The 25,800-nt window shown below is 35.2% G+C and overlaps 1 protein-coding gene across 2 annotated transcripts in view; it reads right to left on the bottom strand.

The window, feature by feature from the left end:
- Positions 1 to 25,800, bottom strand: part of USP47 (ubiquitin specific peptidase 47) — a 169,691-nt gene that overhangs the window by 94,900 nt on the left and 48,991 nt on the right. The window contains exons 2-4 of one of the 2 annotated variants that reach the window (XM_077114003.1): positions 18,081 to 18,140; positions 13,633 to 13,836; positions 9,561 to 9,674 (exon numbers count right to left, since the gene is read on the bottom strand). In XM_077114003.1, the coding sequence (XP_076970118.1) occupies positions 9,561 to 9,674; positions 13,633 to 13,836; positions 18,081 to 18,140 (378 nt within the window). The remainder of the gene's footprint in view (positions 1 to 9,560; positions 9,675 to 13,632; positions 13,837 to 18,080; positions 18,141 to 25,800) is intronic. The other variant, XM_077114004.1, reaches the window with a different exon arrangement.

Below are 25,800 nucleotides of genomic sequence, written 5' to 3'. Positions count from 1 at the left end.
GTTCAGTCATTGATTGTATAATGCTATAGCTTTTGCAATGTAACTGTGTGATTGTGAAAACCTTGTGTCTGATGCTCCTTTTAACCTTGGTATGGACAGATGAGTAAAACAGATGGATTAAATAAATAAATAATAGGGGAACAAATGTTAAAATTAAAAAATATATATACTGGATAGATGGAAATACTTGTGGTCAATGAGAGGTAGGCGAAAGGAATATGGTATGTATGTGCTTTTCTTTTTTCTTTCTATTTCTTTTTCTGGAATGATAAAAATGTTCTAAAAAATGATCATGGTGTTGAATATACAACTATGTGATGATATTGTGAGGTATTGATTGCACACCATGTATGGAATGTTTGTATGTTATGCATGTATGTGTTTGTATGTTGTAGTAATAAAAATTAGAAAAATGAAAGTTCAGTCATTAATGTTAGTTCATATTAGTGACACCATACAGTATTTGTCCTTTTGTTTCTGGCTAATTTCACTTAGCATAATGTCCATAAGGTTCATCCATAAAGTTACATGCTTCATGACTTTATTCAGCCTTACAGCTGGGGAGTATTCCATCGTATATATAAACCAGTTTCTTTAGCTACTTGTCCATTGATGGACACTTGGGCTGTTTCCATCTGTGTTAGTTAGATTCAGCTGTCAACTTGGCCAGGTGAGCATACCTAATCTTGTTGCTGCGGACATAAGCCAACTGTACGTGAACCTCATCTGTTGCCAATTACATCTGCAGTCAGCTAGGAGGCATGTCTGCTGCAATGAGTGACGTTTGACTTAATTGGCTGGTGCTTAAATGAGAGAGCACAATGTAGCACAGCCTAAGCAGCTCGGCATTCCTCATCTCAGCACTTGCAGCTCAGCCCAGGCCTTTGGAGATGCAGAAAGAAGTCACCCTGGGGAAAGTTGTTGGAACTCAGGGGCCTGGAGAGAAGACCAGCAGAGACCATCCTGTGCCTTCCACATAAGAAAGAACCCAGTGAAAGTCAGCTGCCTTTCCTCTAAAGAACAAAATAAATCCCCTTTTATTCAAAGCCAATCCGTCTCTGGTGTGTTGCATTCCAGCAGCTAGCAAACTAGAACACCATCTTCTGGCAATTATGAATAATGCTGCTATAAACAACGGTGTGCAAATGTCCACTATGTCTTTACTTTCAATTCCTCTGAATATACAGCTAATAATGGAACTGCTTGGTTATATAGCAATTCTATACTTAGCTTCCTGAGGAACTGCCAAACTACCTTCCAGAGTGGTTGTACCATTTTACATTCCCACCAAAAGTGGTTAAGTGTGCCTCTTTCTCCACATCCTCTCCATGACTTGTTTTCTGCTTTTTTGACAACGACCATTCTAGTGGATATGAGATGGTATCTCATTGTGGTTTTGATTTGCATTTCCTTAATAGCCAATAAATAAATTTAAGCATCTTTTCATATGTCTTTCAGTTATTTGTATTTTCTCTTCTGAAAACTGTTCATATCTTTTGCCCATTTTTTAATTGAGTTTCTTGTCTTTTGTTGTTGAATTGAAAAATCTCTTCATATATTCTGGATACTAAACCCTTACGTGATTTGTGGTTTCCAATAGTCTCCCATTGCGTAGGCTGACTTTTCACTTAACTGAAAAACTTCCTTGATGCACATAAGTGCTCAATTTTGAGATCCTATTATCTACATCTTTTTTCATTGCCCATGCTTTCAGTGTAAGGTCTAGGAAACCACCTCCTATTATACGATTTATAAGATACTTCCCAACATTTTGTTCTAACAATTTTATGGCCTTAATACTAACATTTAGGTCTTTGATCCATTATGAGTTAATTTTTGTATAAGGTGTGAGATATGGATCCTCTTTTCATTCTTTTGCATATGGATATGCAATTCTCCAAACACCATTTATTGAAGAGGTTGTTCTGTACCAGGTAGTTTGGCTTGACTGCCATATCAAAGATTAACTGTCCAAAGGTCAGTATACTAACCACGGGTCAGTATATCTATCTTTATGCCAGTACCATCCTGTTTTGACCACTGTATCTCCATAAAATGCTTTAAAATCAGGTAGTGTGAGATTCTCCCCCCCCCACTTCATTTTTCTTTCTCATGATATTTTTAGCTATTCGGGGCACCATGCCCTTCCAAATAAATTTGGCTATTGGTTTTTCTATTTCTGCAAAGTAAGTTGTCAGGATTTTAATTGTATTGCATTGAACCTATAAATCAATTTGGGCAAAACTGACATCTAAACTATATTTAGTCTTCCAATCCAAACATGGTATACCCTTCCATTTTTCTAGGTCTTCCATGATTTCTTTCAGCAATTTCTCATGGTGCTCTATGTATAAGTCTTTTATATCCTTAATGAAATTTACTCCTAAGTATTTGATTCTTTTGGTTGTTATTATGAATGGAATTTTTTTTCTTGATTCCCTCCTCAAATTGCTTCATCATTTGTGTATAGAAACACTACTGATTGTTGGGTACTGATCACATACCCTGCCACATTACTGTCCTCCTTTATTAGCTCTACCAGTTTGCTGTAGAATTTCCAGGATTTTCTACATATAGCATCATGTCATCTGCAAGAAAGGAGAGTTTTACTTTCTTTCCAATTTGGATGCCTTTTATTTATTTTTTTCTTGTTTAATTGCTCTGGCTAGAACTTACAGCACAATACTGAATAACAACGGCGACAGTGGGCATCCTTGTCTTGCTCCTGATCTTTGAGGAAAAGCTTTCAGTCTTTCCCTATTGAGGATGATTTTAGCTATGGGTTTTTCAAATATTTCCTTTATCATATTGAATAAATTATTTTCTATTCCTATCCTCTGAAGTGTTTTCATAAAGAAAGGATGCTGAATTACATCAAATGCTTTTACTGTGTCAATTGAGGTATCATATGGTTTTTTTGCTCTGACTTATTGTTATAGTACATTTCACTAACTGAATGCCTTAGTGTTGAACCAGCCTTGCATACAAGGATTGAATTCCCACTTGGTCATGGTATGCAATTCTTTTAATGTTCTGCTGGATTTGATTTGCAAGTATTTTGTTGAGGATTTCTGCATCTATATTCATTTGAGACTGGTCTGTAATTTTCTTTTCTTGTATCTTTGTCTGGCTTTGGTATTAAGTTGATACTGGCTTCATAGAATGAGTTAAGTAGCTTTCCCTCCTCTTCAATTTTTTTGAAGATTTTGTGCAGGATTGTCACTAATTCTTTTTTGAGTGTCTGGAAGAATTCACTTATGAAGCCGAAGCCACCTAGTCCTGAACTTTTCTTTTTTGGGAGTTCCTTGATGACTGATTCAATCTCTTTACTTGTGATTGGTTTGCTAAGGTCGTCTATTTCTTCTTGAGTCAATGTTGGTTGTTCATGCCTTTCTACGAAGTTGTCCATTCTATTTAGGTTGTCTAGTTCATTAGCACATAGTTGCTTATGGTATCCTTTTCTTATTTCTTTTATATATTTCTGTGGGGTCAGTGATTATATCCCTGCTTCTATTTCTGATTTTATCTATTTGCATCCTTTCTCTTTTCTTTTTGTCAGTGAAGGGTCCATCGATTTTACTGATTTTCTCAAAAAACCAACTTTTGGTTTTGTTGATGTTCTTGATCATTTTCATAGTCTCAATTCTTTTATTTCTGCTCTGATCTTTGTAATTTCTTTCCTTTTGTTTGATTCAGGGTTAATTTGCTGTTTTTTCTCTAGTTTTTCCAGGTGAACAGTTAATTCTTGATTTCTTTTCTTTCTTCTTTTTTAATATAGACACTTAAGGCAATAAACTTCCCTCTCAGCACTGCCTTTGCTGAATCACATAGATTTTGATATGTTGTGTTTTCATTTTCATTTGCTTCAAGATATTTACTGATTTCTTGTAATTTCTTCCTTGACCCACTGGTTGTCTAAGGGTGTGTTGTTTAGCCTCCATGTATTTGTGAATTTTCTCACCCTGTACCTGTTATTGATTTCCAACTTAATTTCATTATGATCCAAGAAATTGTGTTGCATGATTTCAATCATTTTAAATTTATTGAGATTTGCTTTGTGACCCAGCATATGGTCTATCCTTGAGAATGATCCATGAGCACTTGAGAAAAACATGTATCCTGCTGTTGTGGGTGTAATGATCTGTAAATGTCTGTCAAGTCTAGGTCATTTATCATATTATCCATTATCTATTTCCTTATTGAGTCTCTGTCTAAATATTCTACCCATTAATGAGAGCGAGGAATTGAAAGCATCCAACTATTATGGTAGAGGTGTTTACTTCTCCCTTCAGTGTTATGTTTTCATCATGTATTTTGGAGCACTCTAGCTTGGTGCATAAATATTTATGACTGTTGTGTCTTCTTGATGAATTATTCCTTTTATTAATAAATATTGTTCTTCTTTGTCTCTTTTATTTTATATTTGAAATCAAGTTCATCAGATATTAGTATAGCTATCCCTGCTCTTTTCTGGGTGTTGTTTGAATGAAATATCTTTTCCCAACCTTTCACTTTCAACCCACTTTGGTCCTTGGGTCTAAAATGGGTCTTCTGTAGACAGTATACAGATGGGTCCTGTTTTTAAAATCCATTCTGCCAGTCTAGGTCTTTTGATTGGGATGTTTAATCCATTAACATTTAGTGTTATTACTGGAAAGGCAGTACTTTCTTCCACCATTTTATTTTTGGATTTTATATGTCATGTCTAATTGTTTTCCTTCTTTTTACCATTACTGATAGTCTTCATTTCTATACTCCTATTTTATACTCTTCTCCAGACCTCTCTCTCTTTTGCTATCTGTATTGCTCCCTTTAGTATTTCTTGTAGAGCCCATCTTGTACTTATAAATTCATTCAGTGATTGTTTCTCTGAAAATATTTTAATCTCCTCTTCATTTATGAAGGACAGTTTTACTGGGTGTAGAATTCTTCCCTTGTATGTGATGGATTGCTTTTCTCTTGCTGCTTTTGAAATTCTTTGTCTTTGATTTGACTATCTGATTATTACATATCTTGGAGTATGTCTATTTGGATCTATTCTGTTTGTTGTATGTTGCATATCTAGGGTCTGTAATTTTATGTCTTTCATAAGAGACTGGAAATTTTCAGTGATTATTTCCTCCATTAGTCTTTTTCCTCCTTTGCCTTCTCTTCTCCTTCTGGTACACCTACAACACAAATATTCCTGTGCTTCAGTTTGTTATTTAATTCCCTGAAACCCTGCTCATTCTTTTCCCTATGTTTTCTTTTGTATGTAGGATTTCAGATGTCTGGTTCTCTAGTACACTACCTTTTCCTCTGCCTCCTCAAATCTATCATTGGAGATTTTCATCTCTTCTGTTGTGCCTTTCGTTCCCATAAGTTCTGCAATTTGTTTTTCCAAATATGTTCACCCAATGCCTTCTTTATATCCTCCCTCAATTCATGATCTAATTCTGATGAGATTTTGCATGTCTTTTCAAACATCCGGAATTAGTTGTTTCAACTTCTGTATCTCATTTGAAGTGCTGGTTTGTTCCTTTGACTGGGCCATATCTTCAATTTTCCTAGTATGACTCATTATTTTCTGCTGGTGTCTAGGCATTTGATTTCCTTAATTAGTTTATTCTGTAGGTCATTTTCACTCTTTTACCTAGGGTTTTCCTGCTGATGTCTTTGTTTTCTATCTTTGACATTCAGTTCAACTTATTCTAGACCTCTGGTGTAGGTCCTATTTAACTAAATCAGAAATTTCAGTTCTTGTTTTTCTATTTCTTTCCGCATCTATATGGAGCCGTTTTTTTTTTTTTTTGAGGAGGGTCTCCTCATTTATTATAGACCTTAGTCAGATTTTCCCACATTAGACAGGCCCACGTCTCAGGATGAGGGAGTAGCTGGAATCAGTTTTCCCTGAGACTGAGAACCAGCAGGTTATCAGACTTTCTTATGAAGTCTCTATATTCTGTGCTTTTCCTATCCTGCTCAGCTGGTACTTGTCTGCCCGCAGATTCCCATCAGTTTAAAGTGATGTGGTGCGTTTAATTTCAGCAGAATCTCCCTGCCAGGGGCATGGTTGAGACAGAGGTGAAATACTAGGCTAGCTTTGATTGCTTCTGTTTTCCAGCCCCTGGGGCCTGAATTTCTTGAAGGAGGGAGTCACTTGAGCTGGGCCCTGCCCCTTTTCTGGGAGAAGAAATGTCATTTAGGGATTTAATCCCTTTCACCTGACTAGTTACTTTGTCTCTCAGACATCCCTTAGTTCTGCCCTTGCCTGGGGCAGTGGTGGAGCCTGAGAGTGCTTGCAGTTCTAATGAGCTGCTAAGAAGGAGGGGGCGGGGGCAAAAAAGCCTTTCTAGAGCTGGAACCCCACTCTTCAGGTGTGTCAATCAACAGCTTGAGTTGATATGTGGCTCTATTTATCTCCAGGCTCTATGTGCACCCTTTTCTTTGGGTCCAGCCCTTTTCCAGCATTTTGTGCTAACTCAAAAACCCTCAGTTTTTTGTTTCCCCATCAACCCTGCCTGCTCTCTGCCAGGCAAAACCCCTTGGTTCCTTTAGTGCTTATTCCAGGTTTATTTGCGCTGGGGCCCTGTTTTCAGTAGTCAGAATTTGTTAATTAATTCTGCAACTGGAGCTTGCTTGAGCTAAGCCCTTGCTACTAGCAAAGTTTGTTTCCTTTCCCCTTTGGGATCCAGTCTGTGGTGCCCAGGGCAGAGGGGTGCCAGTCTCCATGGTTTGGTGGACTATAGTTCTGTTGGGATCTCAGCCTTTCCACCTGGTCCAGACTGTGTACACTGTGTCTGATCACTAATGCTCTTCCAGCAGTAGTTCTGTACCATTCCTGGCTATTTACTAGCTGCTCTGGAGGATGAACTAAATTCCATACCTCACTATGCTGCCATCTTGGCCTGTCTCCCTATTGGTGTTTTTTTTTACTTTTTATTCTAATAACACATATACAGTTTAAATTTCCCCCTTTTAAACACATTCAAATATATATTTCAGTGACGTTAATTAAATTCAGTGTTGTGCTATTAGCACCATCATTTATTACCAAAACTTTTCTACCACCCTAAACAGAAATTCTGCACCAATTATGCATTAACTGTTCATTCCATACCCCCACCCTGGCCCCTGGTAACCTATATGCTAGTTTCTCACACAATGAATTAGATTATTCTAATCACTTCATATCAGTGAGATCATACAATATTTGGCTTTTTCACTCAGCATGATGTCTTCAAGATTCTTCTGCTGCCACATGTATCAGAACTTCTTCAGATATAAAAAGGACTGAAGTTCTAATAGACGCCATAACATGGCTTCAAAAAATATTATGCTAAGTGAAAGAAGCCAAACACAAAAGGTTGCATATTTATGATTCCATTTATATGAAATGTCCAGAATAGGCAAATCCATAGAGACAGAAAGTAGATTAATGATTGTCAGGTACTGGAAGGAGTGGGAAAACGAAATGACTACTAATGGGTAGAAGATTTCTTTTGGGGGTAATGCAAATTTTCTTGAATTAGATAGTTGTGATAGCTGCGCAACTCTGAGAATACACTAAAACCACTGAATTGTACACTTTAAGGATGAATTTTACAGTATGTGAATTATATCTCAATTAAAAAATTGAAAAAATAAACATGATTTATGTTCACTGACTCAATTTCCTCACTGCCTATTCTTCCAGACCTCCAAAACTTTTCTTTACTACCCTAATGATATAATCTTCTTCAGGAGAATAACCTTGTAATGGAAAGACCTAGTAGCCTTATTTCTTTTTGCCTCTTTTAATTTGATAATTCCCACAAACTTCCCTTTGAAAACTTCTTGCTTTCATTAGCTTGCGCGAGACTTGATTAATGTATTTCTCTTTGCTATCTCACCAATTTCTGCTTTTCACATTCTGCCCCTCTGTCTCTTCAAAACATATAACTGTAAATATTCCTCAGTCTATGTTACTCAGGCCCCTCTCTACCCGACTTTATCTCTTATAACTCTCATTTTTTATAGCTTTAAATACTGTCTCTAGGCAGACTGCTCAATCTCCAATTCTGCCCTCTTTTCCTGGAATCAGTTCTTTATCTACAACTCCACCTCACTGTTTTGCCATCACTTCTAACTTATGATATCTGAACCTCAATGTACTATTTTCTCTATAAAATTTACTCCCAATCAACTTCCTAGTTTCTTTCAACAGTTTTATCAAGAATCAGTGAAGTAAAATGACTAAATAGAGTGCACGACCAGGAGCCACATTGCCTGGGATTAAATGATGTCTCTAGCACTTACCAATTGTATAACCAACCCTAAGAGAGGTAAATCTTTTGCTAAATGGCCTCTCTGTACCTCAATTTCCTCATTTGTGAAATGCAGATGAAAAAATTACCTATTTCATAAGGGTGTGAATTTAAAATGTTCTAATACACAAAATATTTGTAATACATGAGAAGCACTCAAATATTATCTCAGTCATCTCAAACTTATTACCCACCCTTAATCATAACCCCTATATATGTATCTGTCTACTCTATTGAAGCACTTCTATCAAATTTCCCTAGAAATTCTATCTATCATGTGACTTCTACTTCTCCATTTCCAGCATCACCACCCTGGTGCAAGGCCTCATTAACAAAACCTAATTACCTATAATTCCTCTTGTTTAAGCTTTCTTACTTTAATCTACTCTGAATATTTGTACAATACATGATGTGCTTTCCTTTTCACCTCTTCATTTTCCTTGTCATTCCCTTGTTATCTATTATTTTCTTTTTCTACGTATCTAAGTTCAATCCATCCTTCGAGTTTCAGCTAAAGACTCTAGGTAAGAAGCCTTTTACTTGATATGACTACCATTCAATGATTTCTCCTAATTTGAATTCCTCTAGAAATTGTCTGTAGTAGTCACATGGTACTTTGCATATGCTACCATGAATTATTTATTTTCATTGGTATATAATCATCTCCTTAACCATAATAACAACTTTCTGATGTCTAGAACTACACCATTTATCATGTGAAAGCCCAAAGGAATTAACAATGTAGACATCACATAACAGGAATTTGATAAAATTTTTATTTGAAAACCTAGTGAAGAAGGTTTAGGATAACATCTCATCCAGTACCTAACTACTTTTACATCTTATCAGTATTAATCCAATTAACAAAACAAAGATTTATCAAAACTTGCTGTTTCTACCTGTTTTTTATTGGCTTGTTTTAATCAACACAGGAAATCAGGACCATAGAAAACAGGAAAATGTGATGCTAACTCTGATTTTGAATACATCTCACATTACAAGTTTCCAAGGAAAAACATAACCTGCTTGTGACATGATTTCCAAAAACAAGGTGAGCAAAAAGTGACAACACACTACATTCACAAATAATCATATTATGTATTAAGCACCATTAAGATATATACTTAAAGCAAACCAAAACAAAAGAAAAATAATATTCTATTACATTTTATAATATAGCGTTCCTCTTTCTTTCAGAAAATAGAACATTGTATTTCCAAGTAGTAAGTGAGAATGCAAGAAAACTATGAACACAAGACTTTTTAAGTAGCTTACCAGAAGTATTTGAGGCTGTTCGCCATCTTTATCTGTCAGATGCAGAAAGTTCTTCTTTCCTGGCTCAAAATTAGCATCAAGAAGTGACTTGTCACTGGAATGATCCAGTGGAGGCTATGGGTATAAAACATATATTTCAGACCATGAGACACTATAATAAAAGAATAAAGCCTGTAATATATAAATGGACACATTTCTACATTTATTGGACTCAAGCAGTGCTTTTTTTTCAAATAATAATTCTATTAAAATTGTGTTGATCTAGGTTTAGAATTAATCTATACTCATGAACTGGGATGGCTAAGTCCCAGTGACAGTGAATTCTCTGACAGATATCCAGATGCTCACATTTCGCAACATCTAAAAACTGAAGAGAGAAAAAGCAAAGGTTAAGAGGTAGTGTTAAGTATTGCACAAGAAAATAACCTACAAGCATTTGTATTTCTATGTTCTCTAAAATGTATGTAGTTTTAAATGGATTTTCATGAAAATTAATTGAAGATAATTTTATATATATGAACATAATATGAATTCTCAGATAAGCAATATGCTCAGCAGCCCAACCAAAGTATTTATATAAAATAAACAAATGGGCACCTTCAGAAAGATCTCTTAAAAGAAAAGCTTGCCTTAATAAATACCATTTCAAGTCCACTGCCAAGATCCAGAGGACCCCAGGAAGATGGAAGTAATCATTCTTTTGAAAATTAAACACCCAACATTCAATAACTCTTTTATTTCATAGGGCAATATAAACTCTAACTGCCATTTTGCTCTGCTCAAGCTGGTAGATGGGAGATGGACCTCTGAATGTCTCATCCTCTACTCACCCCAATTCTCAACCATTGAGAAAAATGAGGGGGTTAGGGATGGTTATCCTATTCCTCTTTTTTAAAGGTATTGTGTTATATTAAGAAAAACGGGTAATGTTTCAAAACACAGGGGTTGTCTGCTTTGAAAGTCTCATTTTATGGAAATGTCTTTGCCAGGCACTTAAAATGATTAATAATTATAGGAACAAAGGTTAAAAAAAAAATAACTAAGGAATTCAACCACTTATCTATAACAGCACCTACCTCAGAGAGTAATTGTAAGGATTAAATGAGGTTATATTTGTACTTTGCTCAGAATAATACTTGGCACATAGTAAGCACAAAAATAAATGTAAAGTAAATAAAATAGCACACTTATAAGCTGTATCACCTCTTTACTTTGAATCCATGAGAAAAGCAGGACACAGAAAACCTAAAGCTAAAAGAAGTCACATGGAAGACAAGGATCTTGGGTCCTTTATATTCTCTGGCATGATATGAAAGATTAGATGATACAGCTAAAATACATGAAGAGTTTTACCACAATAAATGCCTCTGTATGTACAAGGTACTAAGTAGCTAAATGGGCTTGGTTTTCAGTGAACATACACGTAGCACTGGGCAGTAATACACAGGTTAGAGAGTATACTTTTAGAAATGTGAAAAGGGGAAATAAAAACACATAGATGGAACACAGGAGAACAGTTATAGCTGAAGAGAAAAAAAACAGGTAATCCTGACATACAGCTACTTGAAGCTATTGTAGCTAACTTAACCAAATGCTTTTTGAGTGCCTAAGGGGACTGTCCGTGCAGAATACAAAATAAATACCATAAGGTGCTTGTCATGAAAATATCTATCTCCTTTACCACTCTCCCATCCAAAATTATCAATGCCTTCTCACTCAAACCGGGTAAGGTCCAGAATGCTGAATGAGTGAAAGAGACAGGGAAAAATGGTCTAAGTATTACAAACAACCATAAAGGTAAAGACCAGAACACGGCTATAGGAAAGGCAAAATGAAATATATTTTAAAGACATTTTTTCTTCATTCTTCATCTAGATGAGTGGTTTTGAACTGTTACTTAGTTTCTATGAAGGTACCTCAAAGATATTTCGGGAATCTAGGCTGCACATTCTCTGATAAGATATAGAATAATAAATCATATTCTATAGAAATATCATAAAAGCTTCTTTTTAATTAAGAATTTATTTGTAATTACATCATGACTTATTACTAACAACATAATTATTAGCGATACTCACTGTGCAGTCACCACAGGACCCATAGTAGGGGATGTCTATCAAGGGTTCCTAGGAATTATTTTAATAATTGTAATTGTTCATTCCCATAGTATAAAATTAATATAGGACTGAGTGACATGGTGACTGTTAGTTAGATTCAGTTGTCAACTTGGCCAGGTGAGCATACCTAGTTTTGTTGCTGTGGACATAAGCCAACTGTACGTGAACCTCATCTGTTGCCAATTACATCTGCAGTCAGCTAGGAGGCATGTCTGCTGCAATGAGTGACGTTTGACTTAATTGGCTGGTGCTTAAATGAGAGAACACAATGTAGCACAGCCTAAGCAGCTCGGCATTCCTCATCTCAGCACTTGCAGCTCAGCCCAGACCTTTGAAGATGTAGAAAGAAGTCACTCCGGGGAAAGTTGTTGGAACCCAAGGGCCTGGAGAGAAGACCAGCAGAGACCATCCTGTGCCTTCCACGTAAGAAAGAACCTCAGTGGAAAGTCAGCTGCCTTTCCTCTGAAGAACCAACAAAATAAATCCCCTTTTATTCAAAGCCAATCCGTCTCTGGTGTGTTGCATTCCGGCAGCTAGCAAACTAGAACAGTGACCTAAGCACATATTTATCTTTCCCAAAACTCCATGAAATGTCAGAAAATACTTTTTTTTTTTTAAGGAAAAGAAAAGATCTTACAATAAATAGTACAGGAAAGCAAAGACTGTCCTTTGAAAACCAGAAATTTTGAGAAATTAAAACAGAAAATAAAGGGGATCAAATTTACGGAAAAACAAAACTGGAAAAAACTATACCTTAAACTGTCTATTTAACACTGTTGTGCAGATAAAAGTAGTAGGGAGCTTCAGACTAATGTCAAGGAGTGGAAATCAGGGGACTATTAGGATGAGCAAATAAGAAAAGGCATTCTGAGCAGTTTGTCCTCTCCCCTTTTTCCTACTTGGGTTAAGCAACAGAGAGGACTCATATCTTCTGCCAGACTAAAGCATGTACACTGGGCCCAGAGAGGCAGAACTGCGTGGTTCAGCCAATCAGGTAGGTACTGATAATCTCTCATCCAAAAAGAGAAAAAATTAGCTGATCCTAGGACAAATTATAAACACAACACACCCACTGCTTGTCCCACCCCTTCTGTACAAGAATCAGAAACTGAATATGGTAAGCACAATTAGCATCCACTGAAGTTAATGGGGATACTCAAATACAAAGAGGATTAGAAAAGAGGAAACACAAAATATTTGAGAAAATGTTATACCATGAAAGAGACAAATTAAACATAATAAAAAGAGAAAAAATAAATAATTAAATTGTAAGTGGATAGAGTTAAGGAAACAAACTCTCAAAGAGATTAGAAGAGACTGCGGCCATTAAATAATGCTTTTTGAGCTTCAGAGTTAAAGTCAAAAGCAATATAAGTCCATACAGGAGGGAAGAAAAATCTGTTAAATTAAAAAAAAAAAAAAAGCAAAGTTACTGAGAACACACACATTCATAATAAAGTATAAGCTTTTATGATATTTCTAATTCAAATAGAAATAAAAGTCACCTAGAGATAATCTCCTTTAACACTGGGGTATATACCCTTCTCCTTTCTCTTTCAATATATTTTCTTCTTTTCCAACATCAGGTCATAGAATACATATGATTTATTTCCTGCTTTTTCATTGAAAACTATAAGAGGAACATCATTCCATTCATTAACTACAGGGAAATTTTCTTTAATAATAGTACATGATTGTCACTTCTCATGAATGAAAAAGTTGATAAAGCATCATGTTTAAAACTTTAGGATAAGTAAATGTTTAATCCAGAATGGAAGGAAAAGGAAGAACGATCCAATTATAGCATCTCCAAAGACTCTTACTGTAGTTGTAATATTGTGTTTAGGATACTAAAAAATTTTCCAGGATTTAATACAACCATAATAACAACAATAATAATAGATACAACAATATCACTAGCAGCTTAACAAAAGAGCTTAAATCTAAACTGTTACCATATCAGCAGTATTGATTCCATTTCCCCACACCAAATCAAACGTTCCATTTATGTAGCCTACTTTGTTGGCCACATCTTCAAAAAACTTTCTGACTGGAGTAGAAGCTGGTAAATTTAAAGTGATCCGTTCATTCACTGTCTTTGAGTTAGTAGTATCTTGTATTATACATAAGACTCTAGGTTCTTCAGCAGCATTTTCTATCTGAAAAAAATTGGATAAAAAAAAAAAAAGGAAAGTTACTTCCCCTTAAAGGAAAACTGCCACTTAGCCATAAAACGGTTAAGATTAAAGGTAAAAGACTCAATGTAATATTTTCTCTGTGCAGGTACTACTGTTCTGTTATGTATCAAACACACTCCAATGGAAGTATCAAACATATAAAGCACCATGTATGTTTGTTTTGGAAAACCTGGGACATATTTCAGAATCAACAGCCATTCATGTGTATATTTGCTTTTATCTTTTAAGGTCATAAGTCAAAGATCAACAAGCCATGAAGACAATATACTTGAGCAATTCTGGGTTAAAAATAACAAAATCTGATCTTGAAAAATGCATTGCTACCATGCTAGCACAAAACAAGCATTTCTGGGACACTGAAGAAACAGAAAAGGAATTGTGGAGAAATGCAGTGAAGATATTTAAAGATCGCAAAATCTTTAACTAAGGAACACAGGGAACCAGGCCTCCTCACCTTTACGTGCTGTATCCATAAACCCATGACAAAAAAAAACCTTATATACTGACACATAGGGAACTGACAAGCTCATCTTAACATGTCAGCCAGCAGGAGGGGGAAGGAAAAAGTCTTTCTCTTCAGTTAGCAATCCTGAAGAGAGTTAGGTCACAAATTCTCCTTCCTTCTTTTTTCTTTAAAACTTTCCATAAGAGTAGGTGGTGTCAGATACTTTTATGGTAGGCTTGCTCTACACTCATCCTGGATAATTGGGGTTGATGGCTTGAGGAAGACAATCTGAGCTAAGAATTCAGAAATTAGCAGTGCTGATACAGAATTGTAATACAAGCATGGTGATGTGACAGTATCATATGACTATACATTAGTACTTGCTGGTTCTTTCCCTATGGTTTAAAAAAGTGAGCACAGGGTACATGTACCCAGACTCCTCTTCTTCAACCTAAAAATGTGAGGAAATTATCCTCAAATGAAATCTTATCTGAAGACTAAATGTACTAAATTAAACACAAAACTTATTATCATGTGTGCCATTTAGTTATTTCAATGACAACATGACTTTTTCATATATTTAAATAATTTACAAAAAAATAAAAGAAAAAAAGAAATTATCTGTAATCTCAGAGCCCTGAGATAAGTTAACATTTTGGTGAATATACACATATATTTTTCCTGAATAGGAAGACACACAAATATACACATACTTAAAAAAAAAAACAACCACTGAACTACAATATACATGCTGTCTGTAGCTTTTTTCTTTCCTTTTAAATATATCATGTAATCTTTACCTGCCAAGATTTTTCTAACTGGTCATTTTAATAGCTGAATATTATATGGATTACAATTAATGCATTTAAAATGATTCAAACTTTATATATTCTATAGAACCTAATTCTGTGTTTTCTTAAAATTCCTATAAGCAGACTTGCTAGGTCAATCACACTTTACTTTTGAATTCAATTCTAGGATGATTTACACAGATAAACACAAATGCTTTATTCTTGCTTAAAGTTCTAAGTGAAGTATAAATTCATTTACTTTATACCCAGTCTTCTGGCCCATTCTTATTTCACCTATAACTTAATCTAATAAGTGCCTCTGATTCATGGACTGCATCTAAATTCAAGAATGACTACTACCAACACTAATCACACTGAAATGAAACTTCTTTCCTACCTCTCCTCTACTGATAAAAAAATTAATTCAATTCTAAAATTATCATTGCATAAGATGCATCAACAATTCTAAAACAGCTTTTTGCAGTGAGGGAGGGGCAACTTTACCATATTCAATTAAGCATGAAGATTTACAAAACAGTTAAATGAAAAAAGTTTCTTAGAATTGAGAAAATAGGATAGTTATCTTTCTTCTTGATTTCTTTGGAGCTCTATCCACATTGATCCTATTTCTGCTCAGAGAAAAAAGGAGTATCATTTGAGACAGATCAAATAAAGATGACTGAAAATTCTTTGCCACTCTTCTTTTCTTCTTCTTCCTCTCATCCCTTGAATCTGGGCTGACCATGTGATTGGCTTGGACCAACAGAATGTGAATGACACTGTGAAATTTAAGGCAGGGTCGTAAGAAATTAGCAGCAAGCTTTTGCCTGTCTTGAATACACTCTCTTAGAAGCCAGTCACCAGGTAAGAAGTCTAATTACCCTGAGATCACCATGCTGTGAGGAAGAGGTAACAGTACACTTGGCAAGAAAGTGACCATTTGGTAGAGCACTGACAGGCCTGATAATGTGGGTAAAGCTTTCTTGGACATTTCATCCAAACTTACCACCAATTCAATAAAGCTAAATAATGATCCCAGATGATGCCATCTGGAGTAGAAGAACTATCTAGCTGATCCCTGCTCAAATTCTTATCCTACAGAATTGTGAGCAAATAAATTAGTTATTCTAAGCCACTAAATTTGGGGGTAGTCTGTTATATCTCCATGTATAACCAAAACATAGCTCCATACATTTCAGCATAAGCAGGGTCTAATTGGAAAGGATGTGATGATGGTGGGATAGTAGTGGGTAGAGGATATCCACTACACCCAACTTTAAGGAAAGGCATTTGAGGATACATCATGATTTACGATAGTAAGCAAATTTTAGAGTTAAAAGAATGCTATGGTGAATTCAAGGAGAAAACAAGTATGAGGCTTTAGAAAGGTCTAAAGCATGCTCCATTTAGGAATATATTTAATTTCTCTTAGATGAACTATTAAAGGGTCATATTTTTTACACAGAAAATCTGTGAAGTACAAAAAAGTCATAAGGCATAAAATTAAAACTACTGTTTTATAAACTCATAGCAATATCACACTTGTGAAAATAAGGGGAAAGTGAAGGGTAATTATATTTTTAACACTATATATGCTAAAAGAGTGTTCTGTGTCTATGCTCACTGTAGAGCAAGTTAGATTTCCTAGCAAAGTTTGAAGAAAGTATCCTTGATGAAATTAAGTAAAAAAAAAAAAAGAATTAAACCATAGTTTTAATTATAAAAGATATATATTTTTTCCAAAGACAGACTCAATGCTAAGAACATCTAAAAGTGATTAGCACAGACAGTTGTTCTAATAAATCTTTGACCCTGATGAAGGCATGTTTGCCTCTTAAATCATTCTCTTTTCTTGACATTCCTAATAGGTTTTAGTTCAAATCTGAGTTCTTAGAAGTTAACATTGCAATTTTTGTCTCACAAGAAATACTTCATGGGTGTTTCTCATTTAAAAAGCAAAACAATATATATAATTATCAAGTTTTAGACTTTTCCGATAGAAAAAATTTAAGAAAAATAATTCAAACATTATGAAGGGAACTCTTTAGTTCTGATTTTAATAGCTAACCCATTTTCTCTCAAGACCTTCTTCCATAAGATTCTGAGAACAAACTTAAAAAAAACATACACAAGTCAGTCCATAGTATGTACTTCATGGTACAGGAGCTGCTAGGAAAGGAAACCTTGGAGCATAATTACCCTTCTGGATATCCATAGTAGGTGGTAAATGTACTGTTATAGATTAGAAAAGAGAAGTAGTGTGAACATTTTTGCTGATTGTAATTCATCAAATTTATCAGCTTCATTCAAAACACGTTTTTACTTTAACAAGTGAGAATTCCCAGGGCACGGAAGGGGGTGTTACATGGAAAAAAAAAAAAGAGACAATTTTTAAGATCCCGCCCAGCTCTTTTATCTAAGGGGTCACTTGCCATAGATCAATTGGACAGGATAGAAGAAACTAAAGGAGAAAGGTTGGCAGGAAAAAACTGAGAGCTACAGGGGCCTAAGGAGAATGAGGTATTAAGTAAGAAAAAGGTTAGAACGAAAAGCTGTATCACAGAAAAGTTTAGGTTAGTATACACAGACTGTCAGGAAGGTAATAATTTTGTTTAATTCTACAAATAAGATTTCTGGGTTTTGACTCTGTAAATCATTAAAAGATTTAATTGCCAGCACTATTAATACTCCAGAAAGAAATATATCTGCAAAAGATAGGCAATTATCATACTCCACAGTTAAAGAGGTCTATGGTTTTTATATAAATGTTCCCCTCACTAAATTATTAAAATCAAGGAGCTATTAGACATAAATTCATTTAAAGTTATTATTATTATTAAAATAGGGTAGAAATAGAATAGCCAAACAAGCATAAAACTGAATACATGCTTGTTATTAAATAAAAATACTAACATGCTATTATTTGCCCTGCTGATTATCACACTAAAGCAATTACATCAGCAGTCTACCTGTAAAAATTTCTTCTTCATTTCATCAAAGATATTTTGTCTGCATCTCCAAAACATATCCTATGGTATATAAGAATAAAATGAATTACAAATTATTTCTTTAAAATAAAGGGGGAAGACAATGAAATGAGAATAATTAACAAAGATATTTTGCAATAAAATACTTATTAAAGTATTAGTACATTATCTAGGATTTTATTCATAAATTACATTTGTAAGTTTTACCCGTCTCAGTTACTCTTATAAGATTACCGAAAACTTGTGCTATAGTGATAAAGAATAATATTAACATGAAAAACAGCCACATGTTAATGAAGAGGACAGCTCAAGAATTGTGTTCCAAGTCAAATAGTATTTTCTATTAAAGCAACTCTGCAAGTAAACCAAGAAATCTCTAATTTCACTAGCTTTTAAATCTGAAACGCTTCACATAACAGATATTTTTTATCTTTTTTTAAAAACACTTGTATTGAGGTCTCTTCATGCAGAGTCCAACCAAGTATACAATCAATGGCTCACGATATCATCATATAGTTGTATATTCATCACCATGATCATTTTTAGAACATTTGCATCACTCCAGAAAAAGAAAAAAGAAAAAAAACTCATACATCCTATACCCCTCACCTCTCCCTCTCACTGACCACTAGGATTTCAATCTATTCTTTTTCGTTTAACTCCTTATACCCCTCAACTATTTATTTATTTTTTCTCCTTATTTTTTTTACTCATCTGTCTATACCCTGGATAAAGAGAGCATTACACACAAAGTTTTCACAATCACACAATAACATTGTGAAAGCTATATAGTTATACAATTGTCTTCAAGAATCAAGGCTACTAGAATACAGTTCAATAGTTTTGGGTACTTTCCTCTAGCCACTCCAATACACTATAACTAAAAAGGGATATTTATATAATACATAAGAAAATCTTCAGGATAATCTCTCAATTCTGTTTGAAATCTCTCAGCCACTGAAACTTTATTTTGTCGTTTCTCTCTTCCCCTTTTTGGTCAAGAAGGCTTTCTCAATCCCATGATGCTAGGCCCCAGCTCATCCCTGGGATTCATGTCTTATGTTGTCAAGGAGATTTATACCCCTGGGAGTCATGCCCCATGTAAAGGAGAAAGCATTGAGTTCACCTGTCAAGTTGGCCAAGAGAGAGGCCACATCTGAGCAACAAAAGAGGCTCTCCGGGGGAGACTCTTAGGCGTAATCTTAAGTAAACTTAGCTTCTCCTTTGCAGGAATAAGTTCCACAGGGGTGAGTCCCAAGATTGAGACCTCAGTGTATTGAATTGGTTGTCCCCACTGCTTGCAAGAATATGAGAGGAAATCCCCAGATGGGGAAGTTGAATATTTCCTCCTTTCTCACCAGTCCCCCAAGGGGATCTTACCACAGCCTGCTACTCTACACGTATATCACTATACGTATGATGTATAAAGACTGTCCATTTTAACCAAATGGGATCATTCCATATGCCATTTTTGATATGTGCTTCTTGTCCCTCAATATTCATTTTTTCCTTGCCAAAACATTCTGCTTAAAAACGACAGTATTTAACTGTATATAATTGTAAAACAGACCATAATCTATTTAAATAATCTGCTATTAATGGTCATTTAGGCACTTTCAAATTTCTTTACAACTCTGTGTGTTTGTATAATTTTAGGATTTTTGATAATATGGTTCCAAAATGCTATCTTCTCTTTCACAAGTAAGTACTGAACTGCAACTATGTATCAAAGTGTTCTAAATGCTGAGAATTCCGCTATGAACAAAAACCCCTTGCCCTCTAGGGGCTGACAAATCTAAACTTATTCTGGCACCCATCAACCTCACTGTCTCTGCATTTTCATATGCTGTATCTGGAATACTCTTCCCCTGAATATCCTTACTTTACCACTACCTTTGCTCAGATCTCAGTATTGTGAATTTAAAACATGTCCACAAAATCTTTGACATGTCTCTCTGCAAAAGCAGATGTTTAATTCAGGTCCCGTTTAATATGGGCCAGACGTAGTGACTCCCTGTGATACACAACATGACTTCCAAGGCTAGGTCTCTAAAAAAGCAATGCAGCTTCCTCCTAACTCGCTCAAACATTCATCCTTGGAATCTGGCCATTATCTGTGAGGAAGCCAAGCAGCCACATGGAAAGGCCTATGTAGATATTCCAGCCACAGCCCAGAGGTGCCAGGTGACAGCTAGCATCAACCAGCACACATATGCATGAGGAAGCCTTTAGATGATTTAAGCCCCCAGACTATGGGTTGCTCCAGCTCACACCCTTGCAGAACAGAAACAAGATGTCCCTGTCCAGTTTTGCTCAAGTCACATATCCATGAGCAAAATTAATGTTTTGTTGTTATAAAGTCATTAAGTTTAGAAGCTGACCGCTGTATAGCAGAAGATAATCAGAAAAGATTTCTCAATGAGGTCCTTCTCTCACTATCCTATTCAGACATTACAATTCTCTGCAAATTCCTTGCAATACTCGCACCCCCCTTCTTTGCTTCAGTTTTCTCCATAGTACTTAAACCCATCCGCTATATTTGTTTATATTTTACTTATTTATTGACTATCTCCAAAAAATTTCCACTCTGAGTTAAGATGGATAGCACACTGGATTTCCCCAACATAAATAACTAAAAAAACTGTCTAAAATATATGGAAAAAATGATTTTCAAATATTTGAGAGAGACAGTATAAGAAAACTAGCCCTGTGAAAGGGAAACAAACAAGATGAGTCCTATGGTTGACTCATCTTACTGAGCAGACATTTTAGAGGCAACAGTACAAAGAGTGGGGAGATGGAGTCCAGCAATCTCCCTGAGTTGAACAGAAGGGGTTGGGAGTTCAAGGGGGATAGTTTGGCTGGAATTCACAGGCAGAATACTGGAGAGGAGAGACTGCACAGACAGCAACCACAGAGCTACAGCGGGGTTCCCCTGAGTCTTCAGCTAAGTACTGCTCAGCATACACATGTGAAGGAGGGAAAAACACTATGGGAAAGAATCCCTGGAGTTCTCACCAATCAGAGAGAAAAAATCTCCTAATACACAGGGCATCAGAAAGGTATCTCAGTAGTGGGGCCAACTTACTCTAGTCTAAAGGCTACTTACTTTAGTGCAACCTCATTACAAAGCTTAAAAGGGAACCAAACTATTTACAAGTAAATTAACCATATCCAAGAACAAAGCTCAAAAATATTTATGGGCATAATAAATACCCAAAACCCAACAATGTAAAATTCACAATGTCTGGAATCCAAAAATAAACAGGCATTCAAAAAGCAAGGAAATTATGACCTAAAAGGAAGACCAAAATCAAATAATGAAAACCATTTCAGAAATGACACATGATAGAATTAGTAAACAAGGACATTAAAATAATTTACTATATTTCATATCTCTAGAAGGCAGAGGAGAATACGTTAAGGCAGCTAGCCAACCCCAGTAATATATCTGTTCCATATTGGTATGGAAAGGGGAGTCTCTTCCACTGAAACACAACAGAAGTATATACAGACCACCACCCCATATCAGCTGTCAAGAGGGACCTGCTGACCATGGGAGACATGCCCACTACTGAAGCTGACTTAGCTCTGCCAATGCTCCTCTGTGAGTAAAGCATTACTCCAACCAGTACTTGTGTGTGTTGTGTCTTCCTTGGCAACTGCAACACTGCAGTACCACGGAGTGGACAGAGGTGTCTCAGGCTCCTACTTTTGGCAACTGACATATATTTGGCAAACTGGCATACTTTTGCCATTCTCCATGTGATGGGCCTTCTCCCCTTGTGGTAGCAGGAACCATGGCTTGACAATTAGAATTTTTAAAATAAATGTTAACCATATAATTACCATTATTTTTAAAGTGCTAGTCATAAAGAACTAATAAATAGGTGGGGAATTTCTGTTCATGAAAGAACTACATTAACCTAGTAAAATGGAATCCAGAGAATGGGCAAACATACTGACAAATCACATACCCAACAAATGACTCTAGAAGTTTGGAAGACAGGATAAAAGGTCTAGTAACTATCCAGAATAAGAGTCTAAAGTAACATCCCCCACAAAGCCAGGATCCAAAATGGCTATATCCAGTAAACTAAAAATAAATTCGTCACTTCCCATTCTGGGAAGACAGAATAGATGTACTTTCCCGATTACTCCCACTAAGTACAACTAAAAACCCAGGACATGATACATAAAACAGACATGACTCTGAGAGGTGGGGAGGAGAAGTCACATGAACTGGAGACCTTAGGATCCAAGAAATGTCACAGTTGTGAGTTCCCTGGGTTTTCTTTTTGTCTAATATATTCAGATTTGGAACTGAACGGACCAGTAATCTGAAAACATCAATGGGCAAACACAAAAAAAAATCTGAAAACTAATGACTACTCTCTCTAGTCAAAATATCAGAAAAGGATAAACCTAGCAAATGAGTAAACTTTTAGACAACAGCTACTCTACTCCAGCCAAACATCACACATAAAATATGCAGATCAAATAGCACAGGCTGAGTGGGGAGCCTAAACATCCACATTCATGAGGTAATAATGTGACATCCTCAACAGCTCCACATGGACACATCAAAAAAAAAAGCCCAACTATGAAGTTAGAGCATTCACTCCTGCTGACCAATTGTGAGCTCCTACCCTGTGGTGTGTCAGTGAATACCATATGGGAGTCTAAACTTCTACTCCCAGCAGTTAGTAAAGAGACAGTGATGTCAGAGGAGGCCTGGTTCATGTAGCGTCAGGACTATCACCACTGCCTAATGATAAAGGGGTCACCCCTCAACCCTGGTAACAATGGAGATCACATGGGGAATAACTGAAAGCTGAGCGGCAAATCTGACTTCTGTCTCCAACCGGCAGTAACAAATTGTACCTGTCACCTACTGGTCAAAATTAAAAAGCCAGTAAACATGTCAAACAATTAAAATCCAACATCTCAGAATGTAATATAAAAATGTCCAGGTTCCAACTGAAAAACCACATGTCATAACAAACAGGAAGATCTCAAACTGATGAAAAAGACAATCAGCAGAAACCAACACCAAGAAGACAAAGAAGTTAGAATTATTTCACAAATATCTTCAAAACAGCCATGATAAAAATGCTTTAAAAAGTATGAGTATGGATATAACACAGAAACCAAAAGAAATTTTTAAAATAATCAAATGGTAATTTTGAAGTAAAAGATACAATTACTGAAATATGAAACACTGTGGATAAGCCGAATAGCAAAATGGAGGGAACAGAGGAAACAATTGTAAACTGCAAGCTAGAAAAATTAAAATTACCCAGTCAGAACAAAAAAGAGAAAAAGCACTGATCAACAACAGAAAAAAAAAACCTCCAGAACTTGTGCAACCATAAGAAAATATCTGATATACACATCACTGGTGTTCAGATACAGATGAAAAAAAAAGTAGGGCTGAAAAAGTACTCAAGGAAATAATGGCTGAAAATTTGCCAAATTTGGCAAAAGATATAAAGCATTAGATTCACAAACCTGAGTGAACCCAAAACAGGATAAAGAAAATTAAATTCATACCAAGATACATTATAATTAAACTCCTGGAAATTAAAGACAGAAAAGTCTTAAAAGCAGCCAGAGAAAAATGACAGCTTACCTATAGAGTAATGACAATTCAAACAACCTTACTATCATATCAGAAACCATGGAAGTCAGAAAGAAGTAGTACAATTATCTGTCAGGTGCTTACAGAAAATAGTTCTCAACCAGAATCCTATGCCCAATAAAATATTCTTCAGGAATAGCTTCAGGAATAAAGAGGAATTCAAGGTATTCTCAAATGAATGAAATCTAAGAAAATATGCCTCTTAGACCAATCCTAAAGGAATAGCTAAAGGAAGTTCTCTAAACAAAACAGAAACGATAAAAGAAAACTTGGAACATTAGAATAAAAGAAAAAAAAAGGGATGCAAAAATAATGATTAAATAAATACATTTTTCTTCTCTTGAGGTTTTTTTTTAAATGCTTGACAGTTGAAGGTAAAATCATAACACTATGGCCTACTGTGGCTATAAATGTATGCATAAGAAATGCTTTTAAACAAGAAGGGTAAAGGGATACAGAGCTAAGTAAGGGTTCTTCACCAGAAATTGTAAAGAGCCAATACTAGTAGAACGTGATAAATTAAATATTTATAAGGGTTTACCTATGGTAGCAACTAAAAAAGCTATTATAAAGAGATGCAACCAAAACCACTATATATGCATTTTTTAAAGATGTACAAATGACCAAAGGAAAGTAGGAAAAAGAAAAGAGGAATTAAAAAAAGAGAGAGAAATAAACGAAACAAAATAATAAAATGGCAGGCTTAAGCTCTAACATGTTAATAACCATATTAAATATAAATTATCGAAATATACCAAGACGGACTTTGGCAAAACATGACCCAATTACATGTTATCTACAAGAAATTCATTTGAAGCATATCAGTAGAGGCAGGCTATAAGTTAAAAGGAAAGAAAAGGATATATTATATAATCATTAATCAAAACAAGTAGGAGCTAATTTGTAAAAATTATTATGAAATAATGGTAAGTTTTACATGAAAGAACAAAGGGACAGTATATGATAAAAGCCATTTACTAAGATGACACAGCAATCTTAAATGTGTATGCACCAAGCAACAGAGAGAGCTGCAAAATGTGTGAAGCCAAAATGATAAAGATTAAAGGAGACTTAGACAAATTCATAATTATAATTGGAGACGTCAACACCCCTCTCTCAACAACTGATAAAAATAAGCAGAAAAATTAGCAAAAATACCAAAAGAAAAAAAACTAACAACACTGTCAATCAAAGATAACTAATCAACATTAATAAAACATTCCAAACATCCACATAATATGTACTAAAAAAGACCATATCCTGGGGCATAAATTTAAAAGAAATGACACCATACAGAATATGTTCTACAATCAAAATGGCATCAAAGAAGATATAAATAATATACCATGTTCATACGTTAGAAGACTCTACATAGAAAAGATGACAACTCTTCTCAAACCGACATATAGATACAACAACAATACCTGTTATCCCAGAATGAATTTTCTGAAGATATACACAAAGTTATTCAAAAATATTTATGGAAAGGCAAAGAAATTAGAATAGCCAAACAATTTTGAAAAAGAAGAAAGTGGGAAGAATCAGCCTACCAGATTATGAGACTTCTTATATACTTGCAGTAATTAACACTGTGGCATCCGTGAAGAGACTTGACACGTAAACGGAATAAAATAGAGAACGCAGAAATAGACTCATACAAGAAAGCTCAACTGATTTTTGACAAAGGGGCAAAAGCAATTCCATAGAGAAAGGTCAGGTTTGAGCACGTGAAGCTGAAGCAACTGGACATTCAAATGCCCCAAAACTTTACACAAAAATTAACTGAAAATGGATCATGGACTAAAATGTAAACAAAAAACACCAAACATTTTAGGAAAAAGCACAGGAGAAAATCTCCCAACTCTAGGGATGGGCAAAGAATTCTTAAGACTTGACATCAAAACCACACAATAAAAGGAAAAATTCATAATTAAAAATTTTACTCTGGAAAAAGCTTATTAAGAGGATAAAAAAACAAGATTAAGTTTGGGAGAAAATATTTGCAAATCAGACACTTGACAAAGGACAAATATCTAGAAAATATAAAGAACTCTTAAAACT

This window comes from Tamandua tetradactyla, chromosome 8 (assembly GCF_023851605.1).
Source record: "Tamandua tetradactyla isolate mTamTet1 chromosome 8, mTamTet1.pri, whole genome shotgun sequence".
Lineage (NCBI taxonomy): Eukaryota > Metazoa > Chordata > Mammalia > Pilosa > Myrmecophagidae > Tamandua > Tamandua tetradactyla.
Note: the sequence above shows the minus strand (reverse complement) of the source record. Positions and strands in the feature narration are given on the sequence as shown.